A 16,002-nucleotide genomic window follows, 5' to 3' on the forward strand; every position below is an offset into this window, starting at 1 on the left:
GTTTGATAGTTTTGCCCTAATAAACCACATCAGCTATTTAATACATTTTCCAATGCCTTTAGTTGTGCTAAAATGAAAGCTGGAAATCCGCCAGTGTATACAGAAACTTTGAATGCAGAGAGGATGGTACGACAATGAAAAAGTAGCCATCATAAACAATGATCCCTATTCCCTACACAATTTAAACATCTCTTTAACATGGAGGTATAGTCAGCTGCCATCTCTGTAATGAAAGAATCCCATATTTCTGATTTGTTTGTATTTTCAATATAATGCCATGACGACAGTTGACCCAAACCAACTTAAGATATTCATTTAATAAATTTGTGTTATTAAGTACTGATCTAAAAGGTATACATATATACTATACGTATAACATATTGAACATAGAGCATGTACAATATGGAACACGCGGGTGTCAAAATTTGTCTTGAGCAAAGTGTTAAAGAATGGACTGACTATTGGGCTGGAATGAGAGCAGCTTTGCTGATAACTGAAAAAGACACAACCTCCACCTGCCGGCTGCTGCCATATCCAGAGGTGCATGATATCATGTAAAGCAATCCATTGATAAAATAAAATGCTAACAATTCCTATGCTGCTAACATATACAGTAGTCCAGTATAACGAAATATATGGGCCTTAATAGGGTTAAGGCAAAACAGGAAATGACATTCGAAAGTGTGTGTGTGCGTGTGTGGGTCCTGTGACTACACTCGTGTCTGGGGCCTTGTTGCATTACAGAAATAGCAGATACTTGCACAAGACGGCAGCACCAATCACATGGGAGGGAAATACAATGGTTTCTATGGGAACACTGATTTCAGCCTTCCTACTTACACCCTGCACCCCTTCCAACAACAACCTCCACCATCAGCCACCCATCCCCATCCCAACGTTTTACCCAAGGTAGCTAACAAAAATGTTTCAGTATTACCATCAGTGCACACTCTTTCACCTCCGTGGATGGAAGTCGAGGGCCGGCGCTCGGCCGGGTGGCTGTCCGGTGACGGTGGATGGGGCTCGGTTATGGCTTTTACGCACGCCTGGTCCTATTCTATGGAGCTCTCTTCCACCTCGGTGGCTGGAAGTCCACGCCGCCACACGCCTGGAAGTTTGTTTTGTTAAATAAAGAGCCGTTTACCAAACCCACGTCTTCCCTTGTACTGTAAGGCTACAATATAGTTATATACTAGTTCTGTGGAATAACGACGAGGCTGACGTCAGGGCTCACGCGGCGTCGTTGACAAAGGACGAGGAATTTGATCGATGGATTTAATGATTTAGAGTGCACAGATGGTTTGATAATATTATTGCTTATATAATAGTTATTTGATTTCTAATTTATATATCGTTATATGGGCCTGTGGAATATTTTGAAGTGCAAGCGCCGTCAGCGCAAGGGTTAGGTTTTCAAAGAAGGGTTTCACACTTCGTTTAGGGTTTTGTTGTAGGGTTTCAAACTAGGGTTAGGGTTTTGAAGTATTAAACTAGGGTTATGTTTTCAAAGTAGGGTTTCACAATAGGGTTGGGGTTCCATTGTAGTTTCAAACCAAGGTTAGGGTTTCACTTCAGGTTTCATTGTAGAGTATCAAACCAGAGTTAGGGTTTCAAACTAGGAATTCTAAATACGGTATTAAAATAAGGTTAGGGCTTCAAACTAGGTTTAGGGTTTCAAAATAGGGTTTTAAATTAGGGTTAGGGGTTAGAGTTAGGGGAATAGGGCTAGGGTTAAGAATAGGTAGGGTTATGATTAGGATTAAGAATAGGGTAGGGGTAGGTTTAGGTGTTAGGGTTAGGAGGGCCAGGGTTAGTAGGGTTCAGGTTGAAATTTAGTGTTAGGGGTAAGGGGGATAAGTCTAGGGATTTGCGGTTAGGGTGAGGTTTAAAGGTTAGTGTTCAAGGGTAATGGGGTTTGGTGGTTACAGGTCAGGGGTGAGAGATTGGTGTTTGAGTTAGGGGTTAGGGTTAAGCGGTTAGGGTCAGGTTTATGGTTAAAGGTTAGGGTTAGAGGGTTCAGGTCAGGGTTAGGTGGGTTAGTGCGGTTAGGTTTAGGGTGAGGGTTAAACAAACAAACAAAATAATAATAATGCCAACACAATCATAACATTGTTTTCTATTCGACCTCTAGTCTGCCAATATAGGATCGCATTAAGGATATGAATAGTGTAAAAAAAAAAAAGAAAAACATTTTCCGGGTCCGCTGAATGCCGCAGCCGAAAGCAACAGACTTTCACAATAAATAAATGATACAAACGGTGTTGATGCGATAAAACAATTGTTGCTATAAATTAGTGAGTTGATGCAAAATTGATGCATTTAGTAAGAGCATTTTGCACTTCTTTTACAGTTCGCCGTATAGAAGTCCTGTAAATAGTTTTGTCCTACGAAAAAAGGCCTTTGGGCTCCCCCTTCAGTTGTGAAGTGTTACTCAACTTGTATATCACTGCTCATCTTTTTTTAATTTTTTTTATCATTGCTAAAAGTCTTCACTTTTAAAAAACAGAGACATTGCTAGAATTTTTTATTACCATCTTATCATATAAGTGCCAATGTTGGGCTAACTTTAACCCTTTAACCTTCTGTCGTGAGTACCGTGTTATGGTAGTCTGGTGTGCAAAGAATTAACAATGCTGACTTTTATCTAAGGCGCCCTTGAATGGAGAACGACAAGTGGCCATGTCGGAGACGATAAGACGTATGCCAACAAAATATTGAGCACACTTGCAGCCTCCAAGAGGCAGACTAAAACTTTGCACACATCTTCCAAAACAAGCCATGTGATTTGAGTAAAAGAGTTGACAATTTTGTTGACAATTTTTGATAAATAGGCGAACTTTAAAGGCCCGCATTGTCTAATGAGTCTTTAGCACCCACATGCCCATATAGATCAAAAGCATTTAGATACACTTGATGCACCATAAAGTAAAAAGTGTTACCTGACTTTTTCTTTTTTTAAACAGACTACACCTGAGTACCAACTGATGTGAATTTTAGCGCACATTGAATCGGCACTTTAAACACACCTTTTGGCCCAGAGTCCTACGCTTCCTCCCTGTCTGATTTCCACATATCCAGATAAACACACGCAACAATTGCCATTTCTGAAGCTTTAAGAATTGACATGAAAACACCACATTCGGAGCATTTGCTTCCAAGCACCATTTAAGATTAAAATTGTTCCAGGCTTATTTGGGTCGGGGTAGGGGGGACACCTGAGAAGGAATTTAATTGAAACAGACAAATGTGTAGTCTTAAAAAAAAAAATACAAGCAGTAAAAAAGAAATTCTGCTTGCTGAGGCACTGCAACACGGAAATGTAAAACAAACAATTATCTCTCAGAGACATTACATTTTTGGGGCAAAGAATGAGAAAAGACAATTGCAAGAGTCAATCTTGGTAATGCTTTAAATAGAGGCCAATGTGACGATGATGCATTTCTGAAAGGGAAAAACCAAGCCATTAGATGTACATGTATCTTTCCCGCTTGATGGCTCTCTGACATGTGCAATTCTTTCAATCACCTTACTTCAACTTACATGCACTTGCGACTACAATTTGAGTATTAGCACGGAGTTGACCTTTTGCACACTTGCATGCTTTCAACTGAGTGAGAACAGCTTAAAGAAAGCCATTTTCTGGTCCAATGGGACTCAAGTAGTGAGGTTTATAAAGGCATTGTAGGGGTGAATTTGGTACGGAAATACAGGTAGTATATATATATGCTTTGGAGACGATTCTATTTAGTTTCTTTAGAGCTTATTGCTATTATTGCAGATTAGCTTTAACTTTGAGCGAGAGGCGGGGGCAGGTAGTTTTGCTATCCAACAACTTTGGGATGAACAAATTCAGAAATGGTCTATCCAAGGTCAGTGAAATTTAAGATCACAGACGAAAAACGAGCAATTCTGACAGACATTCCAACTTTTTGCAACATTTCCCAAGAAAAGTGGAAAAGTTGTTACAGCTGCAGATTGAGAGCTACCTTCCTTCATTCAAGACAAGTTTAATATAGTAAATCCTAGCAAGTTCAATGGCCTGGGTTTCAGCTACTTTTGCTAAACTATTGTGTATTTTGATGCATGAAACAAAAGTAAAATGTCTTGCGGGAAGATTTTGGCGTGCTTTTACCACAGCTTTTTACTAACTGGGGAGGCTATGTAAATACATTGAATCATTCAGCATCTTTAAGCTGTTTTCCGTCTCTGAGGTGCTTCAATCACAGCATGCACTGGGAATGACTTTGATCACGACTGAGGACGAGCATTCCCGGAATGCAGTAATTTGTCCATCATATTTTTAAGACGCAGCTAAAAAATGCGTCAAGTTGGCAAAACCTATCATTTGGCCGGAGAATCCTTCAAAGCCTGATTGCACAGTGTTGCTAAGCCTATGTGCTCCTGTCAAAGCTCTGGCGTACATTTACAGCCGCTTGAACAGATGAGATTTGCGAGCACAGCCTGGAATCAAGATGTAAGACAAAAGAAATGCTTACAAGGAGCTTATTTCCTCCAAAAAAGCTGAAGGACACCCTGAGCTTCTCATTTTGTCAAATGCTTGAGTGTTGCTAACCGCCAATAAATGTTCCACAGGAGTAGTAAGTAGGAGTAGATTGAGCAAGTGTTCAAATGTGAAGACTTTAGTGAGGCTGTGGTCCTTGTTGGATTTTCTGATTCTGTGGTGGTACTTTGTGATTCTGCTGAGCAGCCATGGCCTGCAAGTGGTGCCGCTGGGCCTGCCTGGCTTTGTTGTATAGGAAAACACCCACAAACACGAGGACGGTGCCGGTGGCGCTGAGCATGGTGATCTGATTGCTGAACACGATGACGCTCAACCACACAGACACGGCGTGCTTCACGGTACTTGCGACGCTGAAGAAGGGAAGACATGAGAGATTCGTGAGCTCAGTGGAACACTTGCTCCTCAGATGGTACTACAAATTTTGATGGCTAAATTTGCACAAAACCTCAGCATACACCACAAGAGCTCAATTCAGTCAGGAGAATGTTAGTTTACTTTGATTTGAGAATATATGCAATCAGAAAACATTACTTGTATATATTAAAAATACACGTTAAGACTTTTGAAGGACTGATTTAAGTCGTTGCTTTTTAGATTCATGGTTTCAGTGGCTTTTAACACTTTAAATTATTCACAGGAACCCTTGTATGACAAAATACAAGCTTTTCACGAGGTGGCCAAGAATGACAAAACAGTTGACTTGGCTGGGATACAAAAATGTGAAATATGGGGAGCGGGGAAAAAAAATACTGTTTGAAAACTTTAAAGGGGAAGTCAACTGCCAAAATTTTTTTGTAATTTCCTTTCTTTCGAGCCAGTTGAAACACAATGTTTTGATTAATGTTTTTGTGAATGAAACAGGCAAAACCATCTGGTTTATCCACCGCTTGCTGTAGCCATTTTGCTACTTGCTGTCGACAAAAAATGACATCACAGTTATCAGGTCAAACCAATCACGGCTCTCCAGTTTTCTGAAGCTGAGTCTTGATTGGTTGTGGATGATACCTGGCAACTGTGATGTCATTTTCAGTCGACAATAGGGGTGTAACGATTCAGCGATACACATCGATTAATCGATATAATGCTCTACGATTTGTTGGCATCAATGCTAAACGTAAACATCGATCTATATCGCCCGTTTTTGACCTTGGACATTAGACGCGACTTTATTTTGAAAGTTCATTGTTGCTTGCTTCCTCTTTCCGGGAGCAGTGCGCGGCGTGTTGTGTTGTGAGCAGAGCAGGCACGTGAAAGGGGAGCCGACAACTACGCGGCTCCTGGGCTGGTGATATGGCTAGTGTCCAAGAAGACGAGGAAATTCGCTCCCCTTTGGGCTTCAAGTCATTCGTTTGGAAGCACTTTGTAATTTCCTAAATAAAGAGTTTGTAGTACCTTGTTGATTTTGCGTATGAATTGTTATAAATCAGGATATTGTTCTCTATCGATCGTAGAGCACTATATCGTGATGTATCGTGAATGAATCATAGCAGGCTTTAAGATATCGGCAAATATCGTATCGCGGTTCTTTGTATCGATATGATATCGTATTGTGACAAAACCCGCGATTTACAACCCGAGTCGACAGTAAGTGGCAAAATGGCCGCCGCTGAGATGTGTAAAAATAACTGAATTTTGCTGCTTAACTCATATTCTACAAACGTAATATTGAGCAGAATGCTGTGTTTAGGCTCGAGGGGGCACATACAAGATATTAAGAAATGTTAGGAGCTGCCTTCCCCTTCAAAGCGGTTTGTGTGTAGATTTGTTCCTACAAAGGTGTCCAAGAGTAATACATTTGAGAAGGCGGGAGGGTAAAATTACATGATCCCAGGCTATGACGTGAGTAATAGGAACGAGAACGCATTGTACCTGAAAGTAACCGGAGAAATGCGTCCCATAAGAGCGTAGGCAGTGACACTCTGCAGGTGAAACATGGCGCCATTGAAGAGCAGCAACATGATGATGTCCCGACTGAAGGTGAAGGTTTGTCCACTCTTCTCAGTTACTGGCGTTTCCTGAAAACAGAGACAAGTGTCAGGACAAATGTCTTCTTGGGGAATGAGGATGGCATACATATTTATTGATTTTTGATCCTAAGGAGTTTGTCAGCAATCATTGTTTATTTCATTTGGAATATTAGTGATGCATGCATTTTCCTCATTTACTGTGGAGGGGGAAAAAAAGAGGAAAAGTAATGTGAATTAGAATTTTGTGATTGAGATATCAAATCCTCTTTGTACTGTAACTATTATTTGTCGCAATCGATAAATCGGTGTATTTTGTCTATAAATCTGATGAAACAACATCATGTTTTAACTTCCATTCTTTTCTTCAAAACCAGGCCATTTCTTCAACTTGACAGAGCAGAAAATGTCGAAACATGAATTAATTCTGATTCAGTTACTTGTGTGGTCCCTAACATGTCGTAAAATAGGCAAAAATGTTGATCACTATTTTTACAATGCAAAAGCAAATGTTTCATCTTCATTTAACAAAAAGATAATCAGTCTGCTTTCATGGAGGACTAGAAAAATCTAAGAATATTTGCTGTTGAGAAACTGGAATGCCAATGATTTGAAGAATGTTTAATTTTAAAAAGTATCTAAAATAATTAATCAATTATGCAAAATAATGATTGATTGATTAATTAGATAATCGATTACTCATTTACTTGCAATCATGAACAGAACAAAAACGTTTCGTCAAGGAAGCCCAAAAAGCTGTCTCACATTAGGTGTGTAAAAAAGTACAAATTTTGCACTCAAGTCAACAATGGTACAATCTTAGAAATTCTGCAATCAAGTCAAAAATTGGTACAATCTTGAGAGCTGACTTATATTGACAGAGTTGACATTTGAGCTAAACAGCAGTTGCTAAACTACCTGTATATCATATCAGCTTACGACCAACTCACAAGTTGACCTACCAAGAGAAAAATCCAGGCCGGGATGAGCATGATGATTGCTGCCGCACTGGTGTAAAACTGCAATTCTGGAGGGCTGACACATCAGAAAAACAAACACAAAAAATTAAAAACATATCATTTCACTTGGTTTTGCTGTTTACCTGAATTTGTAAGAGTCACCACTGAGTAGTTTCTTGGAGAAGACATTCTGTAAACTGAGATGGGAGGAAAAGGGTTGAGCGGTTTCGGTGAGGCGTTATGGATTGACAGCAGTGTTACCGTACCAGTCCATGATGTTGGTGGAGAGTGCGGCGGAGAAGCCGAGCAAGTTGAAGCTGAGTTCTGTGGCCGTGCAGAGCGCCAGTCCCGCCATGACGGGAAATAGGGAGAGGTTCACCCACAAGCCTGTATTAAAATTAGGGGAGGGTCAGTATACAATACTCATATTCAGTGAACTAAATTGATTTTTAAAGGAAAATTCAGTGGGGCATGTAATCCTTATTGATCCAGCATATGAAAATGACCCACCTGTGTACTCTCCAAGAATCAACCTGGACATGATGACAGTAAAAATGGGTGCAGAGCTTTTCACTGTCTCTGCAAATGATACAGCCACATTCTTCAGGCTGACCAAGCCCAAGACCACAGTGGTGAACCTGTAAAACAGGCACAATGACTCTAAAGACGAGGCTGTACGAGTGACATGAAGCTCCTTCTATGACATTCCCTCCACAACTTTTACCTATCTTTGGCTTGTGCTAACTCAGGCCAGCCACTACAAAGATTTCACTGTAGACAATTGGATCATATGAATATTCCCAGTGTAAAATGATTCAATCCAAATTGAAACCAAGACTTTATGTGCTCCTGAAGTACAGACCAGCAGTGGAAAGGCCAATTTAATCAAGACGTAGTTGCGGAACCATGGATAGAAGGCTCCATTTGATGCGAGCCATTTATTTATTCAAGTGGACAATGCCCCTGCGGCAGGTCATCTATTGCAGCAGATGCCCCAAATTGTGGATGTACTATGGAAGAGGATTAGGGCCAGTGAAGAAAAAAAAAAAGAAAAAAGTGGGGTGACAGGATTCTGACTTTTTTCTCAGAATTCTGACTTTAAAGTGAGAATTCTCACGGACTTTAAAATCAGAATTCTGATACAATCAGTGGTGGATCGACAGCAGTGTTACCATACCAGTCCATGACGTTGGTGGAGAGTGTGGCGGAGAAGCCGAGCAAGTTGAAGCTGAAGTTTAAACTACTCAGTGGTGACACGTACAAATTCAGGTAAACAGTAAAACCAAGTGAGATTGTATGTTTTTAATTGTTGTGTTTGTTTTTGTGTCAGAATTCTGACTTTGAAGTGGGAATTCTCACTTTAAAGTCAGAATTCCGAGGAAAAAAAGTCAGAATCCCGTCACCCACCCTTTTTTTCGTCTTCACTGGCCCTAATACTCTTCCGTAACCGATTCCCACACGTGTGACTGTGAGTAATTGTTCGTCTACTCCACCTTCCATAATTATCAGCGCCGGTGGTTAAGGTGGTTTTCTTAAGCTTGTTATTAAGCTTCTCACTGCTGCCACAAGAATGCAGACCTTTGCATTTGTCAATTGCCATTCACACAACAGAATGAGTCATGGCTTCTTGCAAGAACCTGTTTATCACCAGGTTTGTGCGCAAATAAACAGGTCTAGCCCAATTGCTGGGACAGTGAAATGAGATCCTCATTTCTTGAGTATGAAATCTTGTTGTTGGTGACATTTTTATTTGGTCGCGTAGCACAGGATTTTTCAAATGTAAAATAGCCGATTGGCTCTATGTGTATAAATTGGGAAACACTGCACAACGCTGTTCATCTTTTAATTAACTAAAATAAAACCAAGCTTTCTCTTGAACTTTAGAACAAAGATTTTACAATTAGAGGAACTCAGTCCTCCCGACATCGTTTTGCTTCATGAAGTCACCTCATCAATCCAACGAAGAGCATGATCATGACGAAGTTAGGAGGGTATTCATTCCTGGCCTTGTGCTGGTACAGGCAGCAGGGCACATACATCTTCAGGAAGCCAATGATGGTGGTGGAGAGCATTTGAATCGCACCTGGCCACAAAAAGTAAAGAGCCATGGGGAAACAGTGAAAGACAAATGGATAGATAGGCCTGAACATCCTTAAACTCAAATCCTTACTGTAATGTAGCAGAATAGAATTTTCACATCCCAAAGGCTGCAATTTTTTAAAAGTCATAGTGAATGCTTTAAAGACTGCGAGTCAAAGTGAAGTAGAGAAACTGTCTTTTACAGTAATTAATGGTTCTTTTGCTTATTCTTTTTTAGCTCAAGACTATAAGACCAAAATATACGTATGTATAAAACATTTTTCATTGTTAGGATAAAAATTAATTTACTGCTAGTGTTTAACACAAAACTCAAGAGAACTCTGACAAAATAATTACAATACAGAGAAGGGCAAAGGGTCAAATCAATTAAGGTATTGCTTGTGGTATCCCGATGCCAAGGAATTACGCTGAAATTAGTTGATAAGCTCCATTTCCACAAAAGTAGTTTTTACACAATCTTGTGCCATCTATTTTGTGCCTGCAGGAGAATAGGAAAAATCCATGCCTAATTGATGCCTATTATAAATGCATTGAAGAAGAAGAAGAAAAATATGATCTGTTATTCTTTTTACCCACGAACATTTTTGGAGGAAGAAAAAACTGATATTCCACCAGTTTACATGAAAAACACAGATTGGCTCCCCCATAAAAAAAAGAAACATACAAAAGATTTTAACTAACTAACTAACTAACTAACTAACTAACTAACTAACTAACTAACTAACTAACTAACTAACTAACTAACTAACTAACTAACTAACTAACTAACTAACTAACTAACTAACTAACTAACAAACAAACAAACAAATAAATAAATAAATAAATCCATGGTGGCGAATTACAAGCAGGCAGTAGACCCGTTTCAGAGAACAGATTGCATTCAAACTTGGAGGTTCCACAGGATGTGAGCCACCCTTACCCAGCATGCTCGGCTGCCCCTCCAGCAGGGAGAGGATGTATTTGTTGAGGAAGAGGTTGCAGAAACTGAAGAAGTACCAGAGGGCCAGGTAGGTGAGTGAGCGACGGTTAAAGGCCCCCGAGCCGGCCTTGATCACCGTGGTCTCCGTGACGATGACCTTCAGCACCTGGTCACTGGGTAGGCTCTCACTGCGGGCCAACAAAACTCGCTCCTGACGAATGTGAAGCGGGAACAGAAAGCGCCACAGTGATTGCCTACTGCTTTTCTGCCTGGTGCCCAGCATCGCCCCTGTTGCCCAGATCCCCTCAGGATGGGAGGGGCTGGGAACCGGGAGATGAATGTTCTGAAATAATGACTGTATGACTAAGGCATCTTCCGATCAGTCACGTCATGTTCTGTGCTTCATCTTGCATTGAAGACATTCTGGCCTCGATGCCTGCAGCACCTGCACCACAGAAGAGAGAAAACGGTGAACGCCTACTGCGTCTCGGCTTTGAAGTGATCGTTGATTATGGCTTTTTACAGTATAGAAGAAGAACGTCTGGATTGAATAGTTGGCACCTTGTAGAGTAAAAGTAAAATTCCTGTAATGCATTACATTTGTAGTGCATCAAGGCTGTTGAATAGAGTTGGATGTAGCCAGGTAGGTTACAATTGGAGTTTCTACAAGTTCACAGATTTAACTGATTAAACAGAGAAAGAATCTCCGACGAGTGTTCTTTGTTTTGTCTATTTGGTTGTGGATAGTTATATGGTCTTTTACTTCATCAAGAAATCAAAGGACATAGTATATTATTTCAAATGCAAAGACGATTTTGTTGGCTTTTACGCCAAGTTCATGTCAAAATTAAACAAACATTAACCAGAAGTGTAGTGGACTGGACAAAGTATTGGACAAGTGCCTACAGCAATAACGAGCGCATTAATAAGTTGGTCAACCACAATGCACGAGTATTAGTTTTATGAACAATGACTGAAGGTTAATGTAACTGTATCCACAATGGGATATCGCATCTGCCCTGCGATTGGCTGGCGACCAGTTCAGAGTGTCCCCAGCCTACTGGCCGAAGTCAGCTGGATAGGGTCTACCAATGCCACGACCCTCGTGAGACTAATGCGGTTCGGAAAACTGATGGATGAATGGATGGACATATTTATTATTTTTATGGGTGTATATTTATTGTATATCGTGACACACTTGACACGATAAAGCAGGGGTGTCAAACTCGTTTTTTTTGCGGGCCGCATGGTAGTCATAGTTTCTTTCAGAGGGCCATTATGACTGTCAACCCAAATAAATGTATGAGCACCTCATTATATGCAGTATAAGCTACAAAACAAACTGACAAATAACTCGTTTTCAAATCAGACTGGTCAAATATATAGAAAAAAAATATTTTTAAAAGTGAAGACAATTTGCAATTCTAGTAATGACACACGAATTTGATGCACAATTTGTCTTCGCGGGCCACATAAAACGATGTGGCGGGGCCGCATTTTTTTTTTTCTCAGAAAGTGGGAATTCTGACTTTAAAGTCAGAATTCTGAGAAAAAAGTCAGAATCCTGTCACCCCTCGTTTCTTCTTCACTGGCTTCTTTGCAACAACATAGATGCTGCAGTCTAACGTTGCAAACATCAATTCCAAGCCAGTGAGTTCAGAGTGCACCGAGAACAATAAACCGTATGAAGGGACAGATGCACGTTATTAAACAAGGAGGGAGAGAACAATACCTTACCATGCACACCAACCGCTCCGTTATTGTTTTCACCCAATGGCCCAAAAGCACAATACAAAGAGCAATCCAAGCAGGAAGTTGCACTTTGACATTAGCGAGCGTCTTGCTCGTAGGGTTCAAGGGTGCGGATATGAAATGCGTTCAAGGTGATAGTGTGAATGTGAAGCAACACTCACTGCAGGCAAACATTTTGTAATGTGTCACAGAGACTCCTATCAGCGCGCTTGACTTTTGGACGTGGCGGATAACAGTGTCAAGTGTATTTTTTTAAGGCGACTGCAGTACGCCTTCAAAATAAAACATTGAGCGTCAAACCTTTTATTTAACGTGATTTCTAAAGAAATTGGGAACATAATTTAACTGTAATTGTAGATGTGGCATTCAATTGATTATAATCTATTTTCCTCTTTTGTTAGACATAGTTTGATCAATATAAGCTTTTATTCTCTCAATACATTCGTATATTTCTGTATTAAGGTAAACTTGACCAAGCTGTCTCAGCTTCAGCTCACGATGCGTTCAATGTCTATCGTAGATTTCAAGTCACAATAGTTCAGTGTTTCCCAACCAGCGTGCCGCGTGTGCCGTGAGAGATGTTCCGCTGTGCCGTGGGAAATTGTCCAACATTAAATACCGAGCGCATTGTAAACAGGATCGCCAAACCACAGGTCTGTTAGCGCAAGGCATGGTCAGCCACTTGCTAATCGTGCATGCGATGCGTGGCAAATAGGAGAATCTTGAGATTTCATGTTGTGGCATCGGCACGTACTCAGATTAAGTGTATGTTGCTGTTAGTGTTGGCTCTCATTTGAACACACCCGACAATGTCTTTGGAGACACAAAATGAGAAAAGGTGATACATGTCCTGCTGTCAGGATCACCAGGCTGCAATGGACGCAGAGAGAGCACATAAAATACATAATATAAAAAATCAACCCTGATCTTAAGATCCCAAGAGGGCAAGGAAAAACTCAAAAAAACCGCCCAATTTGTAACCCTTCTCTACAAATTTGTACTTTCTGCTACAATTTATGGGGTTTACATGTATACATTTAACTAATGGCACGGTGCAGCACTGGTTAACACAGTGCTTCTCAAATAGTGGGGCGCGCTATTTTTTTTTTTTGGCAGTACTAGAATAAAGTGTAATTGCGCGTTTACTACAGCAGGGGGCAGTGGCGCTCTCATTGTTACTTCTGTCACGTTTGCGACAGTGCAACATTTTACGACTTACAAGACAAGTTAGGATAGTCACGGTGGGGAGGGGGGGCGCGAATAGTTTTCTTCTTGCTAGGGGGGGGGGGGCGTAACAGAAAATAATTGAGAAGCACTGGGTTAAATAAAGGTTAACCTAAAAAAAAAAAAAAAAGTGAACCCTGAACTTTGAACCCGCGGTGACCCCGCGGTGACCCCGTGGTGACCCCGTGGTGACCCCTGGGTGACCTTTGAACCCTGAACTTTCAACTCTAGTTAAAAATCGAATATGTGCACATGACCCCGTGAACTTTGAACCGACCTTTGACCCCTGGGTGAACTTTGAACCGTAAACTTTGACCTTTGACCCCTAGCTAATTACGTTTTTTTTTTTTTTTTTTAAACCGGCATAGCAGAACGATCCATGGTCTTCAGATGCCGCGCTGTCGCCATCTCCTGGTCAGTTAGTGAAATGCTTTTGCTGATGTTTTTTTTTCTCTCAATTAAAACAAATCAATTAGCCAGTTGGTTTTCTTTATTTAATATCTATTATCAGACAAAACCAAATTGTGAATCAGTCACCTAGGCTATAGCAGAACAAACAATCCATGGTCTTCAGATGCCACGCTGTCGCCATCTCCTGGTCAGCTAGTGAAATGCTTTTGCTGTTTTTTTTCCCTCTCAATTAAAACAAATCAATCAGCCAGTTGGCTTTCTTTATTTAATATCTGATATCAGACAAAACCAAATTGTGAATCAGTCACCTAGGCTATAGCAGAACAAACAATCCATGGTCTTCAGATGCCACGCTGTCGCCATCTCCTGGTCAGCTAGTGAAATGCTTTTGCTGTTTTTTTTCCCTCTCAATTAAAACAAATCAATCAGCCAGTTGGTTTTCTATATTTAATATCTGATATCAGACAAAACCAAATTGTGAATCAGTCACCTAGGCTATAGCAGAACAAACAATCCATGGTCTTCAGATGCCACGCTGTCGCCATCTCCTGGTCAGCTAGTGAAATGCTTTTGCTGTTTTTTTTTCCTCTCAATTAAAACAAATCAATCAGCCAGTTGGTTTTCTTTATTTAATCTCTGATATCAGACAAAACCAAATTGTGAATCAGTCACCTAGGCCAGTGCTTCTCAAATAGTGGGGCGCGCCCCCGCGCGTGTGACCCTGGGGAACAGGCTTTTATTTTGGCAGTACTAGAATAAAGTGTAATTGCGCGTTTACTACAGCAGGGGGCAGTGGCGCTCTCATTGTTACTTCTGTCACGTTTGCGACAGTGCAACATTTTACGACTTACAAGACAAGTTAGGATAGTCACGGTGGGGAGGGGGGGCGCGAATAGTTTTCTTCTTGCTAGGGGGGGGCGTAACAGAAAATAATTGAGAAGCACTGGGTTAACATGTTCGCCTGACAGTTCATAGGTTGTGGGTTCGATTCCACCGTGTGTGGAGTTTGCATGTTCTCCCCGTGTCCGTGTGTTTTCTCCGGGAACTCCGGTTTCCTCCCACATCCCCAAAACATGCAGGATAGGCTGATTGAGCACTCTAATTTGCCCCGTAGATGTGAGTGCGTGTGTGAGCGATTGGTTGTTCGTCTCTGTGTGCCCTGCGATTGGCTGGGAACCAGTTCAGGGTGTCCCCCGCCCGCCTACTCCCCGATGACTTCTCTAGCACGCCCGCGACCCCCATGGGGACAGGCAGTCCGGATCATGGATGAATGGATAACTAACGAAACTAACACACTTCTTAATTTCTTATTCCATTTTTTTTGTCAATCATGTTTTCAAAAATGTTTGGGTCTTATTTCTGGGGTGGTGTGCTATGTGCAGGTGAGAAACTTAGCAGATGTAATTTAGGGGGAAAAAAGGTCAAACAGTAGTGAAACTTTTAAGCCACCACCCAACTTTTTATCTATTCATATATATTTTTTTAAGAATTTGATTTTTCATAAAAACGTCTCATTTTTCAAAGCTAGATTAACAGATGAGAAAGTCTTTACCTATGCAAAATTGTGGAAAACATTGCCATCTACAGGCAAAAAAGCACAATCGCAGTCTCTCAAGGTGGAACGATGAGCCGAATGAAGGGTCCACCATTGATTCAATAATGGGGTCAATAATCATCTCTGTCATGGCATCAGCAAAATTGGAACGCAATATGTATTTCTAGAAGAATATGCCAGTTATGTTTCTGTACGGACAGAATCAGCATCAATGTTGGGGCCTCAACTATTTATTTTGTATATTGATACAATTTCTATGGTGTGAGAGGTATTGAAGGTGGTGTTTGTTGAAGGCAGCAATTGTTTTTGGCAGAAAAGGAAAAACTCCTTCATAAGCTTAAATAAAACAAAAATAATGTAAGTCAGTCAGGAGGAACAGGACCGAGTTCACTCGTGACCGTAATGAGGAGTCAGTATGAAATGGATGGAAGCAGTGGCGTAGCCAAGCCGGGGCGGCGCCCCAGTTAGGACTCCCTGCGCCCCGGTTGAAAAAAAAATCGAGCTTTTTCGATTCTTCATTTTCATGCCGTTTTTTTTCTTTCGGTCTTGCGCAAATGTGCTTGCGCTATTCTATGTGGGCAATGTTATCCATTCAC

The 16,002-nt window shown here is 40.9% G+C and overlaps 1 protein-coding gene across 1 annotated transcript; it reads right to left on the reverse strand.

Annotated features, from left to right (window-relative positions):
* Nucleotides 1-2,507: 2,507 nt before the first annotated feature.
* LOC133149877 (solute carrier family 35 member E2A-like) lies at nt 2,508-12,447 on the reverse strand. Its single transcript, XM_061272076.1, has 9 exons — nt 12,202-12,447; nt 10,465-10,909; nt 9,393-9,528; nt 7,956-8,083; nt 7,712-7,832; nt 7,589-7,642; nt 7,449-7,521; nt 6,392-6,537; nt 2,508-4,872 (listed from the first exon to the last, which is right to left on the reverse strand). The coding sequence occupies exons 2-9, from the start codon at nt 10,745-10,747 to the stop codon at nt 4,641-4,643; spliced, it is 1,173 nt and encodes a 390-aa protein (XP_061128060.1). The 5' UTR covers nt 10,748-10,909; nt 12,202-12,447; the 3' UTR covers nt 2,508-4,640.
* Between the last annotated feature and the right edge of the window lie 3,555 nt (nt 12,448-16,002).

The sequence above is a fragment of the Syngnathus typhle genome, linkage group LG2, assembly GCF_033458585.1.
Source record: "Syngnathus typhle isolate RoL2023-S1 ecotype Sweden linkage group LG2, RoL_Styp_1.0, whole genome shotgun sequence".
Taxonomy (NCBI): Eukaryota; Metazoa; Chordata; class Actinopteri; order Syngnathiformes; family Syngnathidae; genus Syngnathus; species Syngnathus typhle.